This window comes from Erythranthe guttata, chromosome 8, assembly GCF_056151865.1.
Source record: "Erythranthe guttata isolate IM_541 chromosome 8, IM_541, whole genome shotgun sequence".
NCBI lineage: Eukaryota > Viridiplantae > Streptophyta > Magnoliopsida > Lamiales > Phrymaceae > Erythranthe > Erythranthe guttata.
Window position 1 is genome coordinate 1,673,716 of NC_142540.1, and position 12,155 is coordinate 1,685,870.

Sequence of the window (12,155 nt, forward strand, 5' to 3'; positions counted from 1 at the left end):
AATTATTGATGGTATAATGGTATATTTTTGCGTCAGCTGAAAGACGTTTCTGCGTTTCCTCCTGAAAACTGAAGAAAGCAAAACACGACTTTAAGGGTTTCAATTATGACGCTTTTAGAGCAAAATTGGTAATAAAATTACAAGATGGGTTACAGCTAATATCAATACTAATGGGCCACCAAATTATTGGCCTTTTAAGTATTTGGGTCAAGAATAATTTAAGCAGCCCAACTAACTTATTCCATTTTTGATATCTGGGCTTTCTAATTAATGGATAATTATGTCTTTATGAACAAATGCAGTGGCTTTTTTCAGATTGAATAATAAATATAAAACTAAATAATATATATAGTTTAAGAATTTTAAAAATTAGAAATTATATTTAGAACCGGAAATGCAAGAGAAAACACTACTAATTTCCCAAACATGGGGGTTGCATTTATTGCAATTTTCCAACATATTTTGTCGGAAAATATTTAATTTGTCACATTTTTGTCATAATATCATGATCATATTTTACAAATTACCGAACACGAAATTATAATTGAAGTAACGGGACCGGGGCCATGTTTGACAGAAAAATATATTTTCCCATCACAGCCGCGGGGTTGGTGGTGGTGGTGCTATCTTTAGCTGCCGCATGCTCCAACGGAACATGCGGCCGGGTACTACAACATATAATATAAATAATTCTCTTGATTTTTTTGGATTATAGAAAAAAAACATTTCTCATAATTATTCCAATGCTATTTTTTTTATTAAAAATTGTTTTTTACGTTTTACGTTTTACATTTTTGCAGGTAATGGATGAATGCTCGACCGAAGAAGATTGTGGATCCGGGCTGTATTGTTTTTCATGTGAAGCAGGGTTTCCTGGCTCCAGATGTGTAAGAATGAAAGCTACAAATCAATTCAAAATATTGGTCTCTCTCTAATTAATAAATTCTATTTAATTTAATTTTCCTATGTCAAAATTGTATAAATTAAATCAATTTAATTATTTAATTTGGACAGAATAATTCTCTACCATTCAATAAGTACGCATTTTTAACAACGCACAACTCATTTGCAATAGAAGGGGAGCCATCTCACACTGGTGTTCCAAGAATCACACCCACAAATCAAGAAGACACCATCACTCAACAGCTAGATGTGTGTTTGTGTGTGTTTTTTTCTTCCATAATTAATTACATTAAAAAAATTACTTAGTGAAATTATATATATTTTTCCCATTCATGAATCTTTATTAAATATATATTTCCATGCATAATAATACATAGAACGGTGTTCGTGGATTGATGCTCGATATATACGATTACGAAGGTGATATATGGTTGTGCCATTCTTTTGGTGGCCGATGCCGCGACTTTACTGCATTCGTAAGTATTCGAAAGATAAAAAGAAATTAGTCTTCAAATTATTCAAATTAACGTTATTTCTGGTTAATTTCTTATTTATATGTTAGATTTGATTTTAATTAATTAATACTGTAGAGACCAGCAATTGATACGCTGAAGGAAATCGAAACATTCATGAGGAAAAATCCAACAGAAATCGTGACATTAATCTTACAAGACTATGTTCAGACACAAAATCGACTGACCAGCGTGTTAAAAGAAGCAGGGCTAATGAATTACCGATTTTCATTACCGAAAATGCCGAGAAACGGCGAAAATTGGCCATTAGTAAAAGACATGGTTGCTAAAAATATAAAACTTAAATCACATTATGAATCAAGCAACCTGAATTACACTAAATTCATTTGCATAATCACAAAGTATATTACATTTCAAACCTAAAACAAGTCTGCTATTCTAACCTAAAGTCATATTCATAATTCGATTGCATCCAAATATGCAAAATCATATGCACCTTTCACCAATCTATAAGACTTCAACATATCAACATAATCGATTGGTTTCAAATTCCAAATAAATGGAACAAAATTAAATAGAATAAAAAGATAAGAAACTCAAAAGGAAACAAAGACATAATAGAGAAGAAACATACATGTAGGCGGCAGATCCGATGGGTTTGGATCGAAAAGCTTAAGAATACCGTCGAAAATGGAGGACAACTGCTTCTCGATTTGGATCTGAAGGTTTTGATAGAGGACATGTAGCTCTCGTCTCCGCGGGTCTCCTCCTTTTACTTGATTGGTGACGTTCTTTTTAGTCGACAGAGAGGAGGTCCGCTTCTCGACGTGAAGCAGGGCAGAGGTGGGGCGTGGTATGGCGGCTGGGGATAGAAAAATTGAGAGAGACGCCTAGTGAAGAATAGGATTAGTTGTACACTGCCTAAGAGTCACTTTACCTCCTCGTACTCTCAATTTTATCGATTTACCCCCTTGTACTCGTACAATTTCCCAATACAGCCCTTTCCTTCAATTTTTGTCAATTTAGACTCTAACGCCATTTGGTCAACTCTGTAAATTACAAAATTGCCACTGCATATAATGCGTCGTTTCTCCTCCGTCAATATTGTCATTTCTTCTTCTCCCACCACTTCCCCTTCCAAGATATCCCCAAATTGAACCCCTAACTTAGTAAAAATCAAGACCCAAAATGAGAGTATACCCATCCTAATATATGTTAATGTATTGGGGGATTTTTACTAATTATCCCAATTTTTGTGCATGTGTATTTCTTTCGTCAATTTTTTTTTTTCAAATACAGCTTGTTTTTCGTTATTTAACGCTTTGTAATTTGACTTTACTTCTTAATCTACCATATTATGTTAATGGAGTAATTTATAAAAGGGGTAATTTGTAATTGCACCCCCCATATTAAAACCAAAAACCAATAAGGTTTTATTTAATCGGCCAAAAAACAAAATCAAACAAATCCTTGACCATTAAAAAAAGATAATCAATAATTAGCCTAAATTAGATGACACGATTAACTTACCATGGTATTAGGATTAATAAATTAATGAAACAACAAACTTGGAGATTTTATACCAAAAATATAGAATAAAAAATCAACGATTTTATGAGCTATAAATAAAGAAGCATTTAGAAACGATTTTCGTGAATATAGTGTAAACAAGAAGAGAGAGAACTATCATGGAGGCTAGAAATTTTTTTATCTTTGTTTTCTTCTTGCTGTTTGTTTTTGCCGCTCGTAAGTTCCGGTTTCCTATCAAATCTCGCTCTCGTACACGGTTTACACCTTAAATTTAATTTGCACACAATTTTCATATACATACATTCATATCTTCTTTTTTTTTTTTGTGAAATACACATATATTACACCTGGTGAAATTAAAATTTATCTTAAATTCGTACACAATGACACACACGCACATAACTATATATGTATATAAAAGTGTGTACACAATGGTAATTACCAAAACACATGAATGATAAAATTAGTGAAGTCCACCGAATATTCGTTAATAAATTTTATAACTTAGTTTTCTTTCTATTTTTGGTATATTGCAGAGAAGAGCATGGGTGATCAATGTTTTCATAACCTTTCAACTGGTTGCACTGACATGGAGGATTGCAGGCAAAAATGCGCCAAATTAGGCTACCCACGCGGCGTTTGTTTTGTTGTAGGACCCAAACCACCAAATCTATGTACGTGCGAATGCAAGTAGTTACAAGTAAAACAATAAAAGAAAACAAATTCATTTGAAGAACGATGCCTTTATTTATCTTTCATTCCAACTCATTTATAACTTTCGGCGAACACCTTTCGTGCATTTGCTGGAAGGTTGTTATTAAAACGGAATATTGTATGAAGGATAAAATTTATTGAATTTTTTTTTATTAAAAAATCGAAAATTCATATTCCAAAAATTCCAAACTAACCAAATTGTATTAAAAAAAAATATTATAACCAAAATAATTAACAGACCTCTTTTTTTCATAAAGGCCATCGACCCGGCCCAGATATAAGTGACCCGGTAAAAAGAATAACCCATTAGTATGAGCTAGTAGGCCAAGTGGGCCCCAAAAAGATCACGGCCCGCTAGAAGGGGACAATAGACTATTTGTGTGTGTGTGTGTGTGTGTGTGTGTGTGTGTGTGTGTGTGTGTGTGTGTGTGTGTTGACTTTGCATTGATGGGTTGACATTGAATTAAATGGACTGCGAACCTATAAAAAAATTGAAGGCCGGAATAACTGGGCTGACATATAAAATATCCACAACTCTTGGGCTCCATTTGAATTTAACAATTTAATAGTAAATCTTGTGTGTATAATTTTATATCCCAATTATATTGTTTATTATAATGCTGTTAATAAAAACTACTATTTAATGTTATTTTGGCAGCGCAAACAAATGCTTTAATTTTTTTTATTTTTTTTACAATTAAAAGTAAAATTGGTGTACAACAATCTAATAGTATTAAAACATCTCCAAAATCCAGCACTAGCTTAATGCAAAATTCAAAGATTTAGTGCACAACTAAATGATGCTTTATTCTTAACAACTTTATTTATGTTTAAAGAATTATTTACCCTAATATTATTAGGGTAGATTCCTCTTTCCCCTTTACTTTGGTTCAATATCACTTCACGTCACCCCCTTCCACTCTCGATTGCATTAATTTGCTCTTTGTACTTGAAAAATTGTCTCGTGGCTCTCGTTGTTGGTTGTCTAACATTTGACATTAATACCGTTTGATCTAATATTTGAAATTACAAAAACACCCCATCTCCCAGTCTAAATAATTATTAAAAAAATAATAAAAAAAATAAAAAAGCACCTCTCCCACCTCTTCTTTATTATTATTATTATTATTATTATTATTATTATTATTATTATTATTATTATTATTATTATTATTATTATTATTATTATTATTATTAAGGATAAATTACACCCACACCCCTGAGGTATACTTAAATAATTGTAAGGTCCCTGTGATATCGATAATTACAATTACCCCCTTGAGACGTAGTTATAAACTCCAATGGTATAATGCATTGGATGCGTTATTACGATAGAGTTCTAACGGACTATTGGTTTCAGGAAGTGGTGAAGACAACAAAGAGTTATGGGTGATTTAAAAAATATTGGGGGAGCCATGTCACCCCATAACTCCCCATAACTCTATGTTATCTCCACAACTAGCTAAAAGTAATAGTCCATTAGAACCCTATCGGAATAATGTATCCAATGCATTATCCCGTTAGAGTTTTTAACTACCTTTCAGGGGTGTGAGTGTAATTATCGATACCACAGGGACCTTACAGTTATTGAAGCATACCTCAATGGGTGTGGGTGTAATTTACCCTATTATTAAAGTGAAAAAGCGCGCAGGCACAAACACCGACGTGGTTTGCTGATTAAGCTATCTACAAATGGAACCTGTGTATCAATGGCTAAATTAGGAAATCTAGTAAATGAATACACTTGTACAAGGAGATTAGGTAATAAATTGTTCTAAGGATAAAGAAAAAGTAAAAGGAAAAAAAATTAGCACGACTAAATTAGAAATTTTGATAGTGACAATCAAAATTTCTTTAATTAAAATTGGAAAATGTGTTGCTAGCATATCCTTTATTAGTTTGATGAACAAAAGGTAGTGCCGTGCCAGTTAAGCAAGAACAAATTCAATGAATTAATTATTTGCTATATATTTTAATTTGTATGTAAATTAATTAGCTAAATTGAGTCATATTCTTCTGCAAACTTTCATATATCATGTACTAATCTTTATGTAATGATGATCAGTTATTACATGCATTATTGAACGGTGATGTTAACATTATATTGTGAAATATGTATTTTTCCTTTTAGCAATATATATACCAGAGAAACAAAATGGGCAAAATTGTATTTGAATTTCAAGAAAAGGAAATTCTGAAAGCTGGCGACATATTTTTTTATTTATAAGGATTTTTTAAAATATTTTTAGAAAATTAAAATCATTTTAAATTAAAATTATAAAAATACTGGCTGACATCCTCCACAATAGACTAGGGGCACTTTAGTATTTACACACTATTCGTCACAGTAATTAAATTGATGCATGCATGGCCTCTATAAATCACATGCACCACCACCACCATCTTCGCCACACACACCATTTTTACACACTAGTGACTAGTGATTGCAAAAAAACACACACAGTGAGAGAGAGAGAGAGAGAGAGAGAGAGAGAGAGAGAGAGAGAGAGAGAGAGAGAGAGAGAGAGAGAGAGAGAGAGAGAGAGAGAGAAAATGGGAGCACTCTTGACAGTTTCAGTTCTGTTGTTCTGTGCCACCTTTAGTTGGACAGGTATTTTTTAATTTCTTTTTTGCCTTTCTCAATTGTTCAACATGCATGCAAAATTTAGTTGTTAACATTCTTGAATGTATCTTCCTCCTTTATTTCAGGAGCATACGACTCGATCGATCCCAACGGAAATATCACCATCACATGGGATATTTTAGCATGGACGGGAGATGGCTACGCCGTAATTAAGTTTCAAATTTAATTTAAACTTTAGCCATCAACTAATTGTTTGTTTATATAATGAATAAATTTACTAATTAGGAGAAAACAGGAGAAATAAGGGAAAAAATAATTTAACAAAATATATTTTTGTATCTTTTACTGTGTTTGTTAAATTTTATTTTGTACCGTTCTGATCTCAATTTAATCACGTTTAAAAAAAACAAAATCGACAGGCATACGTGACGATAACAAATTTCCAAAAATTCCGTCACGTCGAAGCGCCAGGGTGGACTCTCGGGTGGACTTGGGCAAAAAAGGAGGTTATTTGGACCATGACAGGTGGCGAAACGATCGAGCAAGGAGATTGCTCGAGTTTCATAGGTTCCAACATCCCACATTGCTGTAAGAAAGATCCAGCGGTTGTGGATTTATTACCCGGAACCCCTTACAACCAACGGACTGCAAATTGTTGCACGGGGGGAATAATCGGTGCTTTTGTTCAAGATCCGGCCCATTCTGCCACTATTTTCCAGCTCAGCGTTGGCAATTCTGGGAACTCTAATACAACTGTTAAGCCTCCCAAGAATTTCACCCTAACCGCACCGGGGCCCGGTTATACTTGCGGGCCCGCCGAAGTAGTTTCCCCCACTAGATTCATCACTCAAGATGGGCGAAGAGCCACGCAAGCTATGAGTACGTAATCACATGATTTTGTATATTTATGTATAGTGAAAGAAAAATAATTATTTTTTTTTTCTCAAATTTAATGGTTTTATTTTATTTTGCAGTGACGTGGAAAATTATCTGTACTTATTCGCAGTTCGTGGCTCCGAAAACATCTAGCTGCTGTGTTTCTCTGTCCGCGTTCTACAGCTCTGAAATTGTGCCTTGCCCAACATGTTCGTGTGGATGCATGAACATTACTCAGACAGGAAGCTGTGTGGAGTGTGTTTCTTTTTTTTTTTTTCTTTCCTTCTCTTTTAGTATTATATTTTCATTCTTTTACCTTAATTACTAATATTTTTTATTTGCTTTCTGCCGTTGTAGTCCAAGTTCACCAAATGCAGAATCGATTGTTTCGAGTCGCCAAAAATCAATCAATTCGACTCCATTGGTGCAGTGCACCAGCTTCATGTGCCCAATCCGAGTTCACTGGCACGTGAAGCAAAGCTACAAAGGCTTTTGGCGCGTGAAAGTTACAATAAGTAATTTCAATTACGTTAGAAATTACACGGATTGGAATTTATTCGTACAACAGCCAAACTTCGATAACATCACAGAAGTATTCAGCTTTAACTACAAATTAATGAATTATGTAGACATAAGTAAGTATATTTATTCTATTTTTTCTTCAATTACTTTAATTTACTTGTTCAATAATATCTAAATTATCCTTGTTTTTTTTACAGATGATTCTGCTATGTTTTGGGGCGTCAAATCGTTCAATGATTTTCTAAATCAGGCGGGCCCATTAGGAAATTTGCAGTCGGAGATTCTACTCCGGAAAGGCCCAACTTTCAGTTTCGAAGATGGTTGGGCCTTTCCGAGAGTAATCTCCTTCAACGGGGATAGCTGTGTTATGCCCCCTCCGGATAGTTATCCGAAACTCCCGAAAGGCAGTTCAACTTCTGGAGAAATAATTTTTATTATTATTCTTGTTATGTTGCCTTTACTTGCTGTTGGATTATTCCAGTTGGTTGTATTTATATTAAGAAAATACAGAAAAATGAAACAGTGAAAGATTAAGGTATATATGTAATAGTATGTTGTTTATGTTATTCATTAATGAAAATAAATATCATTTCTTTTGCATGGCTTTCAGTTCTGTAGAAACATATAATAACATATAATATATATATATATATATATATATATATATATATATATATATATATATATATATATATATATATATATATATATATATATATATATATATATATATTAGATTCAACGTAATTATTGATGGTATATTTTCTTTTTTCAGTCATTTTAATTGTTTATTATTTTGGTATATTTCTTTTTGCGTCAGCTGAAAGACGTTTTTGCGTTTCCTCCTAACAACGGAAGAAAGTAAAACACGACTTTTAAGGGTTTCAATTATAACGCTTTTAGAGCAAAATTGGTAATAAAATTACAAGATGGGTTACAGCTAATATCAATATTAATGGGCCACGAAATTATTCGGCTTGTATTTTAGCAGCCAACTAACTTATTCAATCTTTGATATATGGGCTTTCTAATTAATGGATGAACAAATGCAGTGGCTTTTTTCAGATTGAATAATTAAATATAAAACTAAAGGGTAAATTACAAACACCCCCCTGAGGTATGGTCAAATTACAAAAAAACCCCTCTTGTTTGGATAATTACATCTACCCCCCTCAACTATGATTTTTTCTTATCTTTATGGTGCCAAATTCAACATAGTCATCTAGATTCCGTGAAATGTGCTCTAGTTTGTACTCTTTGTGTAAAAAATACAGTTTCCGATGCACCACAAACTGATATATACAAGCTAAAAATCACATATTATGGTCATCTTGCTTCATAATGTAGAGTTTGAATGGGATAAAACGGGTACAAAAGTGATAATATTCTATATAATCTCGAAGATTCCACTAAATTTGATGAGTTGAGGGGGTGGTTGTAATTATCCAAACAAGAGGGGTGTTTTTGTAATTTAGTCATACCTCAGGGGGGTGTTTGTAATTTACCCAAAACTAAAAAATGTATATAGTTTATGAATTTTAAAAATTAGAAATTATATTTGGAACCGGAAATGCAAGAGAAAACACTACTAATTAATTTCCCAAACATGGGGTTTGCATTTATTCCAATTTTCCAACATATTTTGTGAGAAAATATTTCATTAGTCACATTTTTGTCAAAATATCCTGATCATATTTTAGAAATTACCCAAGTCAAAATTATAATAGAAGTAACAGGACCGGGGCCATGTTTGCCAGAAAAATATATTTTCCCGTCACGGCCATCGGGATGGTGGTGGTGGTGCTATCTTTAGCCGCCGCGTGCTCCGATGGAACATGCGGCCGGGTACTACAACATATCATATAAATAATTCTCTTGATTTTTTGGATTAAAAAAAACATTTCTCATAATTATTCCAATGCTATTTTTTTATTAAATTTTTTTTTTACGTTTTACGGTTTTGCAGGTAATGGATGAATGCTCGACCGACGAAGATTGTGGATCCGGGCTGTATTGTTTTTCATGTGAAGCAGGGTTTCCTGGCTCCAGATGTGTAAGAATGAAAGCTACAAATCAATTCAAAATATTGGTCTCTCTCTAATTAATAAATTCTATTTAATTTAATTTTCCTATGTCAAAATTGTATAAATTAAATCAATTTAATTAATTAATTTGGACAGAATAATTCTCTACCATTCAATAAGTACGCATTTTTAACAACGCACAACTCATTTGCAATAGAAGGGGAGCCATCTCACACCGGTGTTCCAAGAATCACACCCACAAATCAAGAAGACACCATCACTCAACAGCTCAATGTGTGTTTGTGTGTGTTTATTTATTCCATAATTAATTACATTAAAAAAATTACTTAGTGAAATTATATATATTTATCCCATTCATGAATCTTTATTAAATATATATATATTTCCATGCATAATAATACATAGAACGGTGTTCGTGGATTGATGCTCGATATATACGATTACGAAGGTGATATATGGTTGTGCCATTCTTTTCGTGGCCGATGCCGCGACTTTACCGCATTCGTAAGTATTCGAAAGATAAAAAGAAATTAGTCTTCAAATAATTCAAATTAACGGTGATTTCTGGTTAATTTCTTATATATGTTATATTTGATTTTAATTAATTAATATTGTAGGGACCAGCAATTGATACACTTAAGGAAATCGAAGCATTCATGAGGAAAAATCCAACAGAAATCGTGACGTTAATTTTACAAGACTATGTTCAGACACCAAATGGACTGACCAAAGTGCTGAAAAAAGCAGGACTCATGAATTACCAATTTCCGTTATCGAAAATGCCGAGAAACGGCGAAAATTGGCCGCTAGTAAAAGAAATGGTTGCTAAAAACCAGAGGCTACTCGTTTTCACTTCCGTCGAATCGAAGCAGAAGAGCGAAGGAATTGCTTACCAATGGAACTACATTGTCGAAACCCTATGTAAGATGATTAAAAACCAAAGTATAAATATTTTTTTGTTAATTATTACTACTTAATAAATCATGTCTAATTAATTAATTAAATAATTATGCATGTATTCATGATTAATTAGATGGAGATAATGGAATGACGTCGACATATTGTGTTAATCGGGAGGAATCTTCTCGTCTTAACGACACGAGTAAATCTTTGGTTTTAGTGAATTATTTCGGATCTCTTCCGAGTAAGAAAATGGCGTGCATTCATAATTCGGAAGACCTTCGTAAGGTGATCGAAACTTGTCATCGTGCAGCGGGTGAAAGATGGCCGAATTTCTTGGCCGTCGATTTTTACAAGGTAATTGCATATTGAGCCTTCAATTTTTGCAGATATTGCATATTTGCATGTGTCAATTTAATTTTAATTTTTTTTTTTTTTTTTTTTTTGTGACTTAAATTAATTAACTTCAAATAATGTAGAGGAGTGAGGGAGGTGGACCATTTCAAGCTGTGGACGCTTTAAACGGAGAACTCGCGTGTGGGCGTAAAGACGTGTTTCAATGTGCTGTAAGTCGCACTTTCAATTTCTTTATTTTTTTTGGATTAAATTAAATTTAATAAGCGGAGGTGAAATTAACAAATTGTAACAAATTGCAGCGAAGACTACAGGAGAAGCTTCAACAAGGAGGATTCTAACTTTTTATTAATACTATGATACTCTATAATAACGTATTAGTAGTATATAATCAAATGACAATCTTTTGTCACAAATTTAAAAAATTAAACACATATATAAATATTATTTTATTATTGATGGTACGATTTTTTTTATTATTTTTTTTTACATGGTGCCCGGCACAACAGTTGAATTCTAGGATAAATTACATATATCTCCCTCGAGGTTACGTGTAATCAAATCTAGACCGTTGAAAAATTACGCATGCATTTCTGTAAGATTGATACTGTCTAATACTTAATCCAATTCACCGTTGACTTGTTTAAAATTTCACTTGAATTTTGACCAAATATTAAGTAAATTATATTGTCATCCACTAAAGTTATGTTCAAATAGTCAAATTAGATATAGACCCATTTTATTTTAAAAGAAAAATTAGTAATATTAATATGAGAAAACACATGCTTGAGGTTTGTTATAAAGACAACACATGATTTATACCTTAATCTTTAACTACCTAGGAAGAATTCAAACCGTTCTAAATAATGACGTTATAAAGTGGCTTAATGACGACCAATTATTTCAATTTAATTTCCCTTTTTTTTAGGGTAAATTACGGATACCTCCCTCGGGTAAGACTAACTAACGTACACACTTCTATGCTATTGCTAATTACAAATACCACCTAGAACTAACATCCCATTCTAAATCATAACGAAATGAATGAATTGTCTACTATTTTATCAAACAAACAAATTATGGGTAAATTACGGATACCCTTCAAGTGAGACAAAATATTACATTTAATTTTCCGTAACGAATATTCCATGGAATTTTCAAGATTATGTTAGTCATTATAGCTTCGTAAGGGTGTAACTATTAGACGCAACAACAATTGAGGGGCGTATTTATAATTACCGATACCTTAGGGGC

The 12,155-nt window shown here is 32.8% G+C and overlaps 3 protein-coding genes across 3 annotated transcripts; all 3 read left to right on the forward strand.

The window, feature by feature from the left end:
- Nucleotides 1–566: 566 nt before the first annotated feature.
- On the forward strand, nt 567–1,840 carry LOC148768282 (PI-PLC X domain-containing protein At5g67130-like). Its single transcript, XM_088822612.1, has 5 exons — nt 567–665; nt 801–923; nt 1,015–1,152; nt 1,281–1,379; nt 1,494–1,840. Exons 1-5 carry the CDS (start codon nt 567–569, stop codon nt 1,797–1,799), a joined length of 765 nt encoding a protein of 254 aa, XP_088678738.1. The 3' UTR covers nt 1,800–1,840.
- A 4,333-nt stretch (nt 1,841–6,173) lies between these two features.
- On the forward strand, nt 6,174–8,128 carry LOC148768283 (COBRA-like protein 2). Its single transcript, XM_088822613.1, has 6 exons — nt 6,174–6,231; nt 6,330–6,409; nt 6,624–7,083; nt 7,179–7,335; nt 7,438–7,715; nt 7,800–8,128. The coding sequence occupies exons 1-6, from the start codon at nt 6,174–6,176 to the stop codon at nt 8,126–8,128; spliced, it is 1,362 nt and encodes a 453-aa protein (XP_088678739.1).
- Nucleotides 8,129–9,390: 1,262 nt separating this feature from the next.
- On the forward strand, nt 9,391–11,158 carry LOC105974688 (PI-PLC X domain-containing protein At5g67130). Its single transcript, XM_088822614.1, has 7 exons — nt 9,391–9,447; nt 9,569–9,691; nt 9,783–9,920; nt 10,053–10,151; nt 10,265–10,568; nt 10,681–10,904; nt 11,027–11,158. The coding sequence occupies exons 1-7, from the start codon at nt 9,391–9,393 to the stop codon at nt 11,156–11,158; spliced, it is 1,077 nt and encodes a 358-aa protein (XP_088678740.1).
- Nucleotides 11,159–12,155: the final 997 nt, after the last annotated feature.